The 17925-nt window shown below is 37.3% G+C and overlaps 1 protein-coding gene across 4 annotated transcripts in view; it reads right to left on the bottom strand.

Moving 5' to 3' along the window:
* Nucleotides 1-2763: 2763 nt before the first annotated feature.
* LOC108977201 (homeodomain-interacting protein kinase 2) overlaps nucleotides 2764-17925 on the bottom strand; it is an 82630-nt gene continuing 67468 nt past the window's right edge. The window contains exons 2-13 of one of the 4 annotated variants that reach the window (XM_018946787.1): nucleotides 11142-11506; nucleotides 10748-11068; nucleotides 10536-10636; nucleotides 10222-10431; nucleotides 9713-10153; nucleotides 9331-9631; nucleotides 8991-9271; nucleotides 8689-8909; nucleotides 7987-8616; nucleotides 6062-7044; nucleotides 3617-3776; nucleotides 2764-3464 (exon numbers count right to left, since the gene is read on the bottom strand). In XM_018946787.1, coding sequence (XP_018802332.1) covers nucleotides 3636-3776; nucleotides 6062-7044; nucleotides 7987-8616; nucleotides 8689-8909; nucleotides 8991-9271; nucleotides 9331-9631; nucleotides 9713-10153; nucleotides 10222-10431; nucleotides 10536-10636; nucleotides 10748-11068; nucleotides 11142-11506 — 3995 coding nt within the window. In that variant the 3' untranslated portion in view covers nucleotides 2764-3464; nucleotides 3617-3635. Of the gene's footprint in view, nucleotides 3465-3616; nucleotides 3777-6061; nucleotides 8617-8688; nucleotides 8910-8990; nucleotides 9272-9330; nucleotides 9632-9712; nucleotides 10154-10221; nucleotides 10432-10535; nucleotides 10637-10747; nucleotides 11069-11141; nucleotides 11507-17925 lie in introns of all 4 variants that reach the window. The other 3 variants (XM_018946783.1, XM_018946784.1, XM_018946786.1) reach the window with 3 other exon arrangements.

The following is a 17925-nucleotide window of genomic DNA, read 5'->3' as shown; positions in this document are numbered from 1 at the left end:
AAAATTTTAGGGTAAAAAAGAAAACTCTTTGCCGAAAAAAACAGTTATTGCGGCAATAGCGCAAAGTGTTGCAGTGTTCTTGCAAAGAAGTAACTAACTGCATATATGTATATGTTGGTGTTGTAATTAGGTTTGTTTTGTTAAAATGCTTTGCTAAACTGTTGCGAAAAAGCAGAGATGTCAGCTTGTGGTGTTGTAAAATTTTATTTTATTTTTTAGTTTAAAATATTTGCAATTTACATTTTTTTCATTTTTATACAAACACGCATTTTTAGTTGTTGTTCTTATTGTTCTTGAGGCTTAACGAATTAATGTCTTTAATAAAAACAAAAGCAATAAGCTTAAACGGTATTTTTGTACATTCACGCATTTCTAGTTGTTTTTATTGAGGTTTAACGAAGGCATTAAGCCTTTAAACAAAACAAAAATAACCTTTAAGAGAATGTTTATACTTAAAAAAAGCATGCAAGTGTAAAGTTTTTATTAGGTCAAAAAGTAATTTACTTGTTTAAACAATTAATTGCAATTGTTTATTTCGAAATTATTTTATGCTGCATTCAATAAAAAAAAATTAAGTGTATTTTTCATCAACATGAAAACTCAATTTTCCGCTTATAGGGTATGTAAAACGAAATATATATTGAGTTCGGTCTTAAAAACATTAAATTTATTGCGTATGTAAAAGAGGATCATTGAAGGTTTTAGTTCTAACCTAAAAAAAACCTGCGCAATTAATTCATTTTCGCATATGCCTTGTTATTGTTGTAAGTCAACTTAACTGCTAAAATTTCTTATCTAAACTTGCATTGAATATTATTTTTGTCTCTCTTTTATTGAAAACAAAATGTTAATGTTAAATTAGCGGCGATTTGCTTAATTAGCAAATTGAAACGCATGAAACTTCACCTTAGCACTTATGTACGTTTAGGTGCGTAGTGATAAAAAAAAATTAAGTTTTAGCAATTTTAAAGCAATTTTTTAAAAAAATAAAGTTTAAAAAATTAACTTTTAGCAGCTGTGAAGTATTTTTTTTAATAAATAATAATTATATTGGTAAAGTTATGGTTTGACACAGGCGTTGCTGTTGAATTTATGCTTTGTGTTAAAATAAAGTAAATTATATATGTATATATTTATATAATGCACTACACAAGTTGTTCATTGAATTTATGTAATTCCATAATGTAAATATGTGCTTGTAATGTTATTATTATTATTTTTTTTTTTTTACAGCGAACCAATAAAGAACAAGAAGAATATTATAATATTATTTTATTTCCTTCTGAGTCAAAGTAAGGAAAACATTATATATTCATAATATAAGCAATGAAAATCAAATGTGCGTATAAGCACAGCGCAAATGCTGTGAATTTTACTTAAACTTGAAATAATATAAAAAAATCAGTTTACAATTAAAAAAAAAACAGCGCAATGCTTATTTCACAATTGTTGAAACAAAAACATTTTTTTTTAAATTCGTTTGGACAATGTTTTATCAGAAATTTGCATTTTTGTTAAAAAATTTAAATTTTTGTTTAGAAATTTGTTAGCAAATTTGGCAAAACTTAAAAAAAATTAAAAATTCGTGCGGACAATTTATTTTTTAGAATTTCAAATTTTTGTGTAGAAAAAAAACATTTTTTTTTCAAATTACAATTTTTGTTTAAAAATTTCTACTTTTGTTCAGAAAAAAATGATTTTTTCTTTAAAAATTTGTTAGCGCGAAATAGAAAATATACAAGTTCATCCAGTACAACTTAATTGAGACCCAAAAAGCGCTTTATTGTGTGCTAAAAAACTATTTTTATTAATTTAATTTCAAACTTACGCGTGTGTTAAGTGTTTATCGTAAAGATCACTACACGCGTGCGCATAAAGTTTAAGTGACCTAAATTAGTTTTATTGACTTAAATCAGTTTTTTTTTTTAGACTTAAATCACTTTTCAGCTCATTTATTGAAAAAATCTGCATTATTAATGTATAAATATATTTTATTTCACACGTATTAAGCAAATTTTATTAAAATGTTTTGCCCAGTGAAGATTTTATATTATTTTAGCAAGGAGTTTTTTCTTTTACCCTTCAGATTTAAGGTAACACTGCTGTATGTAGTCTAATACACAGACGCTTAATATTAAAGCAACAAATTCTTTTCTTCTTCTTTTGCTTTTAATAACTAATTTAGTTAGTTTAGTTAAATATATGCAGGGCTAGGCTTCAAAATGTGTGCCTTACGCCTACATATTTGTAGTTTTTGCGTTTTCTATTTTCTTGGTATTATTTTGCTTTAAAGTACATTGTTACATTAATCACTTAGATTTGCTTTCCGCTTACAAAATTATGCCGTTGTAAACTTACGTAATATAAACGAAATATAAATAGGTAGAATGCATATTATATAATAATAGTGTTGCTGTTAAGAACAATTAGAGTAATTTGTATTAGCAATATATATGTATGTACGTCTGTTGCTGTATTTTTTCTTCTTTTCTTTTTCAAAGTAATAATAAACGTTAAAGTGTTATAAATGTTATAGTTTGCTTACTTAAAAATCATTATATGCATGCGTATGTGTATATATGTGAGTGTTTGCTTGACTTCAACTATGAGCTATGTATGTATATGTTTCCGCTCTATCAAATATTGCATATTTTGCCTACTGTGTACAAAAAAACTATGCTGTAGAGCTGTTTCGCTACATTGGCTCGTCTAAAACAACTATTACGTCCTGGTTTATTGCGGCTATAAGTGTGTGAATGTGTATGTGTGTTAATAAGTTAAAGTAACTGTCTAATTACATTTGTTAATTATGTAGTTGAGAGACTCCGCTGCGTACTCCATATTTATGTAAGTGAAAAGTAATTTCATCGGCAATATTTCAGTAAGTTTTTGTTGTATCATCAAATCTACATACGCTATATACAGTTGGTGAAATACAATTCTAATCAACGCAATTTGGTATTTGTTGTGTGCGCCAGCTACCGCTGCCTGTGGCGGTAGCAGACGCATTAATATTTATAGTTGCAATTTATTCACTTGAAAATATGTTTGCTACATTCCCAAGTAGCTCATCTAAAAATGCTGCTGGTAGCGATGTTGTTGCTGTTGCCGTTGCAGTGTTCGTTCGTTGCAATATGTTGCTGTAATTGTAGTTGATGGTTTGTTGCATCAGCATAAACCACCAGCGTGTAAAAGACAAATTTTGATTATCCTCAATTGTTGTTGTTGTGTTGGTTTCTGTTGCAGCCGCTTCACTTTCAGCGTTCAGCGCGTACCGTGTGCACGCTGGTAATTTAAAATCTTGTTGTTTTTGTTGTAGTTGGGCGCTTGTTTGCAAATACTGCGGCAAGTCGCCTAAACTACCACTGTTATTATTGTTGTAATTGGTTTTGTAGTGCTTTGTATTGCATTTGGTGTTCGTAAATCTGTCGTTGCTGCCGCCAACACAATCAGTTAGAAACGATCTGCATGCATGTACATGTTGGGGTCAAGGCAAAACAAATACAATACACCAAAAAAGTTTGTTGAAAAGAAAATGAGAAAGATTAATGTAGAAATATACAATTCTTTAGGTTAAGTAATAATTGGAAATATTCATTCGTTTCGTTGGACTCACTCGAGTGTTTTAAACCAGTTTATTCTCCACCGTACCATATGTTCGTCGGTGCGTAATGCGCATGCTTGCTGGCGGCAACTTGTGCTGGACTTAGTGGACCAAATTGGCTGTACTGTGTGGGGAAATGTATATGGGCGGGTAGTGGATGCGATGGTATTACCTGTCAATTAACAGAAGATCTAAGTAAGACAATAACGGTAATTTAGAATGCGTTTATTTTAGATAGGTGGATATACCAGGGCCACAGCGTACAATAGAGTCAAGGTCGCGGTGCAATTCTCATCCACATATCTTATCTTATCTATACCAGGATTCTCCCTATAGAAGTCTTGTCATGTTGAACGAAAATTATTAGTTTTGGAAATAAAATAACTCCATTTAATTAAGGGGTACACTCTGTGTTAGAGTTAAAAACGAAAGTTTACCATCATGAACTTGATACCATACAAGAACTTGAGTTGTATGACAGCTATGTGCTATAGTGGTTCGATAGCTGTGGGTTCGACAAATGAGCAACCTCTTGGAAACTGGAGCACAAGCTCTCAGATATACAGACAGACAGTTCAGCTCGTCATGATGTTAATTTATATAGAGTATCCGACAAAACTATGTATACCCTAAGAATGTTAAGACCAATATCATGATATCTTTTGAGAAATGATAAAATAGAAAAACAGACAGCAATAATGTTTTTCTATTTTGTTTATGTGAATATTGCATTAAAAAAATTATATTTAAATATTATATTAGCGTTGATTAGAGCCGAAAGTCGTTGTTATAGCGGGTAAAAACATTCCTGAAATAATTTCGAGGAAGGTTGCCAAGTTTACAGTCCTTACCCGTTACTTAGACCCGACTGTCGTGGAATCGGGGCGAATTGTGGTGTGTTTTGAAAAATGTCCTGTTTATTGTAACGACAAAAGGATCGGTCAAGCTTGTCAAGCTTGTCATGCAAATATTGCCATGAAAGCTCAATAAGATTTATGGCATGGCTTCGAGCAGACCATGGTAGGAGCTGTATCGATGTTTGATCGATATATTCTTTCTCAACCCGACTTGCATGTTTGGATCACTGTCCTGCTGATGTACAAAGTTATCTTGCAAACCCATTTTTCGAGTTGAGCCTTCTAAATTTGAACTCTGTGTATAGGACTCTCCCGTGATTTTGTCTTCGGCTGTTGGCAGATTTGATAGATCACTACAACAACACCAAACTAAAACATATCCAACTCATGACTCTTTCGTCAAAATTTTTCTTTTCCTTTCGTAATTTTTAATTAGAATTTGCTCTCATCACTCCAAATTCCTTTTTTCCAAATCAAGTTCTTCTTTCAAGTTCTTTTTACTGATTGGCTTTTTGATCTGGTAGTGGCTAGAATAATCATATTCTCGAATTATCCGCTGATTCGTTCGTTCAGAAACATTAACTTGAAGGCACTGCTGAAGAAATCGGGCTGAATCTTTCTACAATTCTCTATTTTTTAGTCTCTTCGCGAGCAGTGGTTGCCCTGAAGCAGCCTGATCTTAGCGTATTCTCTAGTCCAACATTTTTCTTGTAATTTTTGATCACTTCTTGGTTTGTGGCCTTGCTTCTAGAATATTTCTATGCGATTTTGTCGTACCCCAGTCCACTTAAATGACCATTAATAATCAGTTTTCGCAAGTCAACGCTTTTTTCTTTAGAATTTGGCATTTCACTAAATAACTATTGACTAAGGTATTTTATTGAGATTAGAGGGATGAAAAAATGTGGTGGGATAACCATAGTTTTGCCGGATACTGTATATACATTCGTAAATGTATTCTATTCGAAATTCGGATCTACTTTATAATTATGCGAAAGTTGTGCCACCCTGTGACAGTGTAAATACTTACAATTTTCGTTTTTGCTTTCTACAACTAAAAAGCTAACGAATATTTTATTCCAAAATTGGCTTGAAAATCCGAAAATGGAGTTACAGAACATAAAAAATCCAAATACGAGTAAACTTTTTTTTCGAATCGTGTTACAGAATAGACCCACTGTACTTTATAGTCTCCGAAGTTCCTTCTGGGTTTTGCAAAGTTCGTGGCAAAATTTACATAACTTGATCAGGATATAACAATCAAAGAAATGGGTTGATTTGTTTTCGAGTTACAACTACAGCCAATTTGAAAATGTAGTTTTGAGAAAAAACGTGTTTTAAGACAACTGATTGAACTGAGCGATTACACCTAGAAGACTGTAAGCCAAAAAAAATTGGAACTGATTTTTTTCCAAATTTTGACACAAAAACTATTTAAAAAATTTAAAATGGGATTTTTTAGATAATAAAATGTAAAGAAATATGATAAGAAAAAGCTGTGATATAAATAAGTTCACCTTATGGACAGTTAAAGAAAATTTGAATATTTACTAAATTCACTTAGCTGCGAGCGCTTTCAAACGCGTGACGCAAAACTCACCTGACGGCTCGAGCTGTTGTGTGCGGGGGGTGGCGCCACTGCCGCACGATTGTATGCATATGTAGGAGTCGCCTGCGACACAAACACAGTTGGGCGGCGATACATATCACCCTGGGCATAGATATCTGGCTGGAGCATAACTGCAGTGGCCGCGGCAGGCGAACCACCGATTGGTGTATTCGCTTGATGCTGATGATGTTGCGGTTGTTGTTGTTGCTGCTGTTGCGCCGACGGTGCAACCACCTGTACAGCAGCGTGAGTTTGCTGCTGACGATGGTATACTTGTGGTGCACCCCACGAGGGCGGACCTGCAGCGGCACCAGAAACTGCACCAACTGCCACAGCACCGCCGACAGCCGAAGATGAGCTCTTCGAATGTGCCAATGGCGGTGCAGCTGCTGCTGTTGAGGCCGTATGCTGTACATAGGCCGAGGCAGAGGAGGCCGTCGAGGTGACCTCACGTTTATGGTGTGCCGGTGGCGCTTGTGTGGCTGTGGCTGCCCATGAAGAACGCTTGTTGTCTACAACAACCGATGTGGCATGCTGTGGCGGATACTCGTAGAATTCGGCCGGCTCTTGTTTGGTTGGCAAATGCGGCAAACTGGCGGTTTGATTGCCTAAACTGCCGCTGCAGCCAACACCGCCGTTGCCGCCATTGTTGTAGCACTCATTCTGGGCCATGGCCAAGATGCGCTTTTTCTGCGATTGCCCCGGTTCGTATTTAATATTAGGCTGTTGCTGTTGTTGTTGCTGCTGCTGAGCAGGCTGCTGATATTGTTGCTGCTGCTGCGGCTGTTGTTGGTGCTGTGGTTGCGGTTGGTGCTGTTGTGGTTGTTGATGATGATGGTGTGAAGAGGATGACTGCAACTGCTGTTGTTGTTGTTGCTGGTGCTGATGATGCTGTTGCTGTTGCTGCCTGGGACTGTTGCCACCGCTGTGTGCATGACTGCCGCGTCGGCGCACCTCATCTGTGTCGTTATCACCTACGGTTACGCATGGGATTACTAACTGTACATGTTTGCTGTGACGATGAGCGATGCTGGTGGTTGAGGAAGAGGCTGTGGTGGATGTGGATAGCATGGGTGGTGGATAGGGATTGGTGGTGGTGGATACGTTAGAGGATGGATGGGAAGAATTGTTCGTATTTGAGGATATGGCGGAGATGTTGCTAGCAACATGATGATGATGATTGCTGCTGCTACTGTTGCTAGTGTAATGGTGGTGGGTGGAAGTAGAAGTAGAATTGGAATTGGTGTTGGTTGCGGTAGAGGATGCGGAGACGGAATTGTGAGAGAGGCTGCCGCATTGCTGCTGCTGTGGCTGTGGTTGTGGCATTGATTGATGATGGTGAGTGCTTGCAATATATTGTGGCTGCATAAGCTGTGGCTGTGTCGGCGTCTGATGATGATGATGATGTGAATTATGATGATGATGATGCGTATGCGAGTGCGAGTGTGCGTGCTGCTGCACATGTTGCTGTGCCGAGCATGCGGCGACCGCGGCGGCGCCCATTGCAATATCTGCTCCGGCTCCTGCACCACCAAATCCAGTTCCACTTCCGCTTCCGCCCTGCACAGCATTTGTTGCTGTACTGCGGGCGGCGGTGGCATATTGATTACTGTTACTACTGCTATTGCTACTATTGTGGTTGCTATTGTTATTATTATTATTGTTATTATGATTGTTATGTACGCCACCGCCTTGACTATTGCTATTAATGTTATTACTTGGATTACTGTTATTGCTATTGCTATGGCTATGGCTACTGTTCGAACTACTTTGACACTTGATGCTGACATCAGCGCTATGGGTTAGATTTGAATGCGTATACGAATTCGTATGCGTTTGTGGCTCATGTGATAACTTTGCCTTTGAATGATTAGTGATGCTACTAGTAGACGTTGATGTGGTTGTTGATGTATTACCATAGATGTTAGCAGTATGATGCTGATGCTGCGGCTGAATTTGCTGCTGCTGCTGCTGTTGTGGCTGCGGCTGCGGCTGCACCTGCTGATGTGTCTGATGGTGGTGATGGTGTACATGTTGCGGCTGTTGTTGCTGCTGTGACTGCACCTGATGTTGGTGGCCATTAGCACGACACGACGAGGATGATGACGAGTGCTGCAATAAAGCAGGGTTCGTTTGCGACTGCGCATGTGCGCGTTGCTTCATTACCGGTGCGACCGGTGCCGGGGCGGGTGGCTCATTACCCTCATCCTCGCTATCCGAAATCGTTATGACAGCCGAAGGTGATGGCGTGTCGTGTATAGTAATTGTTTGCTGCTTTACAATAGCGCCATGATGCTGGTGCGAATGTTGCACCGCTTGCTGAGTCGGCTGATGCTGCTGTGTGTGATGTGTTTGGTGGTGATAGTTGCCACCAACACTGTTGTTGCCGCTGCAATTGTTGACAATATGATGATTGCTATTGCTATAGCCGCCACCACCGCCACCACCATTGCTGCTGCTGCTGCTGATCACATGCTGTTGATTGGCCGAATTGCTGCTGTGATGATGGTGACCACCACCATTGTTGCTATTTTGGCTAACAATGTCTGCAAATAGGAAAAAGGAAGTGATTTAGAAAATGTAAACCTTATACTTATATATGATTTCTTCATCCTTACTACCAGACGATGCCGAAGTAATAACTGGGCCGGCATTGCTGTTGTAGTTGCTGCCATAGTTGCAATTGTGGTGACTATGGTACTGCGGCGAAACATGTGAGGCGCGGTTGTAGCGCTGCTGGTGTGGCGGTGAACTCTCCTTCACACGCTTCTTAACCGGTGATAACTGATTATTTTCCTTTTTATCGTGGCGCGGCACACGATACGAGTTGCTCTTAGTGCTGCAAAACCAAAATATATAATTACTTGTGTTCTAAAAGCAAACAAAGCACATTATTAAGCTTTAAACGTAAAGAACTTACACTAAATGTTGCACTGGCGACTCCTTCTTGAGATCATTTCTGGGTATATTCAAGTGGTGTTTCGGATAAATCTCCTCAACATTCAAAAATGGTGCCGAATCGACAATTAGCGAATGTGCTGGCGCTTGCTGCCACGAAGGCACTAAAGCCATTTGTCGACCGGTTTGCGGCCAAGCCACGCCGCTGGCTTGTACACGATTGGTAAGCAACATGCGTTGTCCGGAAGCCGGTTCCACCATCGACACTGGCACAGGCACATTGACATACTGCTGTGGAGGAACCTTTGAAATGTTTAATTTTCATTATTTTTAAAAAGCTAAAGCTCAGCCTGTCTACGTACTTGCAATGGTGGCTGCATTGTGGCGCTGCCAACAACCACGTGCTTGGTGGGACTGGGCATAGTTTGATAAGATGATGGACACAAAATATTTAATTGATGTTGGAACGCATCGGCGCGTCCCTGTGTGTACTGACGGCCGACATTGCGACCGCCGTAGATTTGATAAAGACCCTCATAGGCTAGTGGACGTTCACGCACCAAACGCTGCACTTGACTGGTCAGTTGATTGTTGATGGTGAACGTCATATTCTCCGTAGTGCTCGGTACAAAATTGGTAACCAATGTAGAAGCTGGTTGCACGCTATAAATGCATAAAATAAATAAATATTTGCACAAAAACTAAAATTTTAAAAAGTGACAGTGGAAAATATTGAATACTTACGTATGGAAATCGCCACGTCGGCATACTTCCATCATCTGCACCGAGGCTTTCACATTATTACAATAGACGTAGTCAACTAGGTGTGTGAGGCGTACAAAGGAGTGATTCAACGCCTCAGCTGGCGTAAGACGACGCTCTTGATCAATGGTTAGCATACGCTTTAACAGATCAATAAACTCGCGTCTATCCGTTTTCTCGGCCAACAATTGACCGCCTTCCAAGTCAGTTGGTACATTTACCTGACCAATATCGTCTAAGCAATTAAATATATATTTGCGTGCCTCCTTGCTTTTCGTATTAGTCTCTGCCTCGTGTTCCTCGGTGGTCTTCAGGCGCCAAAACGGATACGTCGAATCAACGTCGCGATAGAAAAACTTTGATGTCTTTGAGGCGCTGTTCAGCATGTGCTCTGTAGGCAGACCCTGTGTCTGTGATATGTACCTGTGTGGCGTAGAAAATAGTTATTTAAGTAACTTTTTAAAACAATGAGATTAATATGAGTAACTAACCTTATTTGATCGAATTCAGATGAGCCCGGATATAAGGGCCAACCCAGGAACAACTCGGCCACCACACAACCCAGCGACCACATGTCAATTGCCTCACAAAATGGCAAACCCAAAATAATTTCAGGTGCACGATAGTAACGGGACTGCAAGTAAGTGTTGCATACCGTTTTGCTGACATGCGACGCACTGCCAAAATCTATAACCTTCACCCTATATTTTTTTTTTTTAAGAAAATAATTAATACACATATGTGGGTATAACAGTTCAATTTGCAATTAAAAAAACGTGTCTTGAAGTATTATTGGGTTACTTACCTATAAGGTTGTCTTACTGGATCTACCAACATTATATTTTCCGGCTTTAAATCTGCATGAATCAAACCAAGTTGCTTTAATTTTAGCAACGCCGTTAAAACCTAAAGCGCATGAGCGTTAAAAATTAAGAGAATTATTTAATAGTATAAACAAAAATTATAACGGTATAAACATTGATAATATATAGACATGTGTATTTCTATTAGACTAACCTGCTCTAAAATGGGCCGTATATATTTCAAAGGTAGCGGTGAAAACTTATTTTGTTTAAGGAAATCATATAAATTCTGTTCGAGCATTTCAAAAACCAAACACGTGTGGTTCTTGTGTTGGAAACACTCGAAAGCACGCACAAAATTGAACTCGTCAGCATTTTCTTGACTGAGACGCGATAGAATCGATACTTCAATTTGTCCCTGACGTGCATACGAAGGATGATTCTTTAAGATCTTAATAGCCACAATCTCCGACGTGCCACGTTTCCAGCATTTAACCACTTGGCCGAACGTGCCACGTCCCAAAAACTCCAAGACCTACATAAAAACAAAGCAAAATACAGAATTTTTACGTTTTTTTTTTTTAATTTTGTTTTATATGCAAACTCACCTCATACTCGGCGGAGAGCGAATAGAGCACCTCATGTTGCACCAGCTGATAATCACCGTCGGCACCGCTGCTCGAACGCTTGCTGGGGGGCTGCGTGTTGGCGTGCCCCCCAGACGTAGCGACTTTTGTGTGCGCCGTCTTGAGGCTGTTGGTTGCCGTCGTTGTCGCCACCGCTGCCAGCGTTTCCGAATTGCTGCTTGCCGTTTGCGCTGAAGCAGTTGCTGCTGCTACTGCGGTCGTGCTGCTTATAACACCAACTCCGACAGCTTCGCTATTGCTGTTGCTTAAGCAAATGGACACGGCGGCGCCAGAACCGTTGTACGAGGACGACGATGTGTATGAATCAACGCAACCGCAATCACACTCTGCAATTACCGAATTGGAAGTTATGAGAATAATGTTAGGGAACTCTGCTAGTTTGAGTTTAAAATAATTAAAAAAATTGAAATTTAATTTGAGCCGTTAAATTTAAAAGTAGTAAATGTTGTAAAAACGCTAACTGCACCAACAGCCAACGATAACAGCGCTTTATGGACTGCACAACTGTGGCTGTTCGAATAATGCGCGAGGCGCAAAAGCGTTTGGCGATTCTTCAGCTCCCACAACAATGGCAAATACGCAGAAATACATTCATACAACTTAACCAATTGCAGAATTAGTAATTAGATTGTGCGAAAATTGTATAAAATAAAAGCGTCGTCACACAATTTCCGGCAACAATTGTAGCTAGAAGGAGCAATGGCATATGCGCACCAAAATCAACGGCGACTGACGCTATAACCAATAGTGGAAATTCTTGAATTCCAACATTTTCATGAAACTGTTGCAAAAATACAAGTACGTACATACATATGTATGCAAGATACTTTTGATACGCATATACAAACGGCAAAAACAACAATGGAAATATTGCGACAATTTGTTGAAAATGTTGTTGATTTTATTACAAACTGCTGTTGTTATTGTTACGTTCCAATAGCTTCTACGCAAATATTGTGCAATTGTATATACAGTCATGGACAGAAAAAAAAACACACTTTGAATATAAATTTTCCAAAACAGTTTTTAGTTTTATTAAATAATTTTACACTTTTAATATAAAGTTTTCAAATCAGATTTTACTTTTTTAAATAGGTGCATCCTAAAAATTTCTAACAAAGTTCAGTAGCGTATTCCCTTATCGTGCTTATACTTCAGTTAAAGACCGACACAAAATCGTATACCGAATCAGCCGACCGACCTACATATCTCATGAGAGCGCAATGAAATGAACACTCACCGCTTCTACCGTCCATGTACGTTGATAGCTGCTAAAATTTAATTTTTCTTGTAGCAAGGAGTCAGCTGTTTGCCCGCTTACAACACAGGGTTGCCAGTACCGACATTTTGTAGTAATTAAAAAATAAACTTAATTATTATATTTGAAATATTCGTATACTAACTCAGAATCACATTATTTATAAGTAGGTATACTATTTTTAATAGTTGGATTTTCTATTTGATCTCGCGCATTATGAAAATTAAAACTGAAATGCTAGAATTAAAAATAAAGTGGGTACAAATTGTACTCTGGAAAAACGGGGTGTCATTTTTGATCTACACAAAATGGCGAAAATTCAATTCTGACCTCCAAAATAATGAAATTTCGAGCAAAGTGGTATATAACGCAATAAACTCAGTCAAAAGTGATTCCTTTGCAGAAAAGTGAAAAAATCTTCACAGCTCTCTTTGGCATAAAACAACGGAATATGCTGTTTGAATCATCTTCAGTGAAAATCGGGCTGGAGAGATTTCAGCCTGAATAAATGAACAAAAACTATTAAAAACATTTTTTTTTTACATAACTTAAATTAAAAATTATATACTTGTATGTTTTCTGTTTATATAAATAATAAACGTTTTATTAGATTTTCAAAGTGTAATATTTCTCTGCCCATGACTGTATGCAAGTAAATAATTTTATACACGCGTGAAAAATATTGCATACAAACTTTTATAAAGTACAGTGGCTTTAAAAAGTCAATTGATTGTTGTGTTTTGCAATTCTCGAAAGAGTTGTTAAAGTCAATTTATGGAAAATACGCAAAACACTCTAAACCTTCCTTTTTCCTTGTTGATAGTTTGATCGGTCTGAAGGAATTCGGCGTGCATCGCACCTCGATAATCGTAGAAAACTGTCTGTGTGTTTATTTTTCACCTGCTTTGATGTGCTTTCTTCGGCTTCGATTCACCACAATTGCCTGATATTCGGCCGATATTCAAGACTATCGCCAGTAACAACATATTTCGTGACATCCTGGTAGTCGGAAAACATTGTTTCACTTCCGTTAATGCGACGCTGTTTTTCGAAAAAATGAGTGATTTTAGAACCGTGTTCGTGCTTTTACTTTTCATAGGCACAAATGATATTTCAAAATGGTTTTCACTAATCCCTTCCATTTTCCAGCGATACCAGAAAGATTTCCGACTAATATTATCAAGGACCGATTCCTTTATTTTATTGAAGTGTTGATCATCAGTTGATGTTGATTGGCATTATGGAGGTGATTCGTTGTCAATTCTCGACCCTCTTTGAATAATTAGTACCAATCAAAAGACGTGCTCGCGACAAACAGTTATCACCGAAGGCCTTTTTCAACATTCTGTATGTTTCGGTACCAAAAGTTTAATTCCGCAGACAAAATTTTATGGAACTTCTTTGTTGAATAATTTCACTCATCACTAAAATCGCAGAATGCACTTTATGCACATCAGCAAGACAATCGTATAGATTTGGAAACAATGATCCAATGGCCTTTATTCTGCGCCTACAGACTGCTGAATTACCAGGTGTTTTGGTGTTTCAGACTCCAAATCGCAGAACCGTCAACTGGCACAAGAAGCTAGACCCATGTTAAATAAGTGCTTCTTGAGCTCAGAATGGCCAGTGTAGAAGCCGACAAGTATTATGAGTTTTCCCTTTGATTTGCCGAATGGGTTAAAATTAAAAGGTCTTACTATTTTCTGCCCACAGGAAAAAAAGGGAAACTTTCAACCACATTTCTATTTGAAAACTAGTTTGAATCAAGCCAAATAATCCATATACATACATACATACATGACAGCGTGCGCTCTAAAACTTCCTTGCAAAATGTCGCCAAGTAAATGCTGCAATATAAAGATTCACCCAAAGCACATTATTCTGTGCTTATGCTTTCAATCAACCAATGCGCCATTCATTTGTTGCTGATATATTATTTTCTCCTTTGTTCACCACATTCGCTCAATCATTCGTTTAGCTTATCTTCTCCGCACAGCAGTTCTTGCAAATAATGCAAATAATGCATAGAATTTCATTATTTGATTAAACTAAAATCAATGGTCAAAAGAAATGGAGCATATAACAAAAAAAATTATCTTTTCTGGTGGTTAAACAATTCAAGACGAATTTATGATTAAAAAAAATTCTTGAAAATTTTAATTTTCAGTATCCCGATAAAAATCAAATTATTAAGTTCATTCATTGCTTCGTTTAATTTGGTTATTGCTCGAGGTATCATACTGATGTTAATCTGAATCTGAAATCCGTAGTGATTCTCTAGTTTGTTAAGAGATATGATGTTTGGTAGAAAGTTTGATTAGTAAAATTACACTGGCCTACACTCATTTTGGTGCCTAAGATTCTAGAAGTGATTTTAGGTATATTTTGTGAGCTAATACGAAACTATCAGTCACATTTTTTACATATATCAATACCAATTTCAATACCAAAATAAGCGATACGGACAGAGCGATACGGACAGAGCTGCACCAAACAAAAAATTTTTTTTTCTAGGCCAGTGTTATCCTTGTCTCAAATAGTCACTGTAAAATGTCTATGACGGACACACATTTTTTATAATCGAGTCATTTCGTTTATTTTTGAAGCGGTACCAACATTCTTTATCGCCGATATTGCTTGATTTTCAATGCGAAATCATATAATTTGTAGGAGGAAAACGACAGACATCAACCGTAAAATCAATTTAATCCAAATATACATGAAAAAAAAAATTTTTTTTTGTGCTAAACGTTTTTTGTTGGGTTGTTTGAGGCAAAATATTGGACATGTACTTTTGACAAAATTTGTCAAATTTTGAAGTAATGAATTTTCAAAATTTCAACGCTTGAAAAAAGTATCTTTAAACGTTTGCATATATGAACTAAAATGTTTCATTATAAAAATAATAAGTCAGTCTGATGTTTATGATTTCTGATTTTTGACATTTCTCTTCAGTAAGGTCCGCCATTTCATCATGGATAAAACAACGAATCGAAAATATTAAAATTTACTGCCGAAATTCAGAGTCAGTGGGATCAACTTTAGAACGCTACGTCCAATTTATGGTCGTCATAATCAGATCAACAATTGAGCGTCTAGTGGGAAAATTTAAATCCACAGGCACAGTACAAAATGTTTCCATGCCGAAAGATCATCTTCAGCGATGAGGCTAATTTCTGGCTGAATGGCTTCGTCAATAAGCAAAATATGCGCTATTGGTAAGGCAGCAATAAACACGTGCTCCATGAGCCGCCATTGCATTCCGAAAAAATTACGGTTTCATGCGTTTATCGCTATCACTCAATGACAACCGTATATTTTCGATCCGAATTGGATGATATGGACTTGGACCAAATGTGGTTCTAACTGGACGGCGCCTCAAATCACAATCGATTTATTGGAAACCCAGTTTGGTGAACGCGTTATCTCACAATATGACCCAGTCAATTGTCGATTGGCCGCGGGGTTGTGCGATTTGACGCAGATGGACTATTTCCTGTGGGGCTACATCAAGCTTATGGTCTATGCCAATAAGCCAGAGACGATTGATGAACTTCATACGAATATCGAATGTGTAATTGCAGCATTATCGGCCGATTTACCCTTGAAAACCGTCGAAAATTGGGCTCAGCGTCTGGACCTTTGCAAGCGTGCCCGTAATGGCCATGTAAAAGAAATCGAGTACCATAGATTGTGCAGCGCTCTTATTGAAAAACTGTTTACCTAAGTTAAATACATATATTCGTTTTTTTTTTTTATAAACAAATATTTTTTTAAATATCGAACTATTTTGTATAAAAAATTGGAATTTTTAATTAAATTGTAATAAATTCTACAGCAATGCAGTCTAGCAGGCAAGTTAGAATGAAACCCAGCATTTTTGCTACAAATCAATCAAAAATGAAATACTTTCATTAATACGATGCATTTTTTTATTGAATGAAGCATGAAGAAAGCACAAATATTTATAGCGCACACACGTGTATGTATGTAGTATGTACCATATACCATGCCTACTTTCCTATGTAAGAGGTGCGTAAGTATGTATGTCGATATCGCTGGATACGTGCAAATCAAAAGATCAGTTAATCAAGAAATCCACACGAATGGTTACGATGCTGCCAGATATGTGAGCCAAATGGGTGTAAATAACAACACACACAGGCACATACAAGCGCATTAAATTTTTCTTCAACTCGTCGAGCGCGCCAGTTTTTCAGCCGGCGATTGCTAATCAATTCTCCGACTATTTATGCATGCCAGCAGATTGAGTTCATGTAAATACCCACACATATGAGATGTGTGTGTGTGTGTGTGTTTGTGTATGTATGTATGAGTATGTAAAACGCGGTTTGCGCGATCTGCAGCAAATGCTTATGAAAGTCTGGCTTTTGACGTGTTGATCGAGTGGCTTGTGGGCCTGAGCTGGCATTTGACTAAGATTTGCGGAATCACCAGCTCTGATTAACAACAACAAATGCAATTTTGTTTTTAATTTTCTCTCGTTTTCATAGTGAATGTACTTTTCGATTCGATACTGGCTCAATGAACAAAGGCGCCCGGCTCAGGTTCAACACGAACGTCAACTCGGCTAATTGCAATCACTTCATGCCGCTGGCATGTTTGGCCTGGATTTATTTCTTTTCGTTATTAGATTTTCAATACCTTCGTAATTTATTTGTTCCATTTCCCTACGTTTGCTCAGCTAATTGTTTGAGTTGAGAGTTTCTCTGTATTTTCATTATTATGTCGTGCCACCAGAATATTTGCCTTAAAATCGATCAAAGCTATTGCACTCAAACATTGGTATTCCATTTTCTTTGCTGACAACTTCGTTACATAAAAACGAACAAAATTGATTGTCACGTGGTTATTTACATGACCATTGAATAATTAATTTCACTAGAGCCGCGAGTATATTCTTAGATTTAAGTTAAATAAAACTTAGAACAGAAATGAAAAATAAGAACTTATAAAATATTCCATAAGTGGCAGCGCCGCGTGTTGTTGTAACACAAAGTTGACAAGTCAAATCAAATACTTTCTAATATTTATCTACAGTCAGTTTAGTTTATTTTTTCCTTTCCGAATTCATTTGTTAAAATGAGAGCGATTAATTATAGAAAATTTTCTGATTACGTTTTTTCGTGACAGAACAACATATTGTGACAGAAATACTTCAGCTCTGTTATTAATAAGAAAAATAAATCATTCTAAAAGTTATATTTTTATATAACTAATTTTGATCGGTCAATATATAGAGAACTATTTCATAAAAAATGAGTTTGAAGAATGAAGTGTTTGCTACAATACAATACATTCGTCAGAGATATTCAATATTACACCCGAGATGGCACGAGAGATATTTACGGGAGCCGGGGTCAAATATAGTCGATGGGCGTGGCTCTGCTTACATCTAGGTGAAATCACATACATACTTCTGTGAGCAAAAACTAGTAAGACCTTTTCATTTAAATTTCGCGC

This window comes from Bactrocera latifrons, unplaced genomic scaffold (genome assembly GCF_001853355.1).
Source record: "Bactrocera latifrons isolate USDA-ARS-PBARC rearing strain unplaced genomic scaffold, ASM185335v1 scaffold_85, whole genome shotgun sequence".
In the NCBI taxonomy this organism is placed as follows: Eukaryota; Metazoa; Arthropoda; class Insecta; order Diptera; family Tephritidae; genus Bactrocera; species Bactrocera latifrons.
This window is presented reverse-complemented; position numbering and strand designations above follow the sequence as displayed.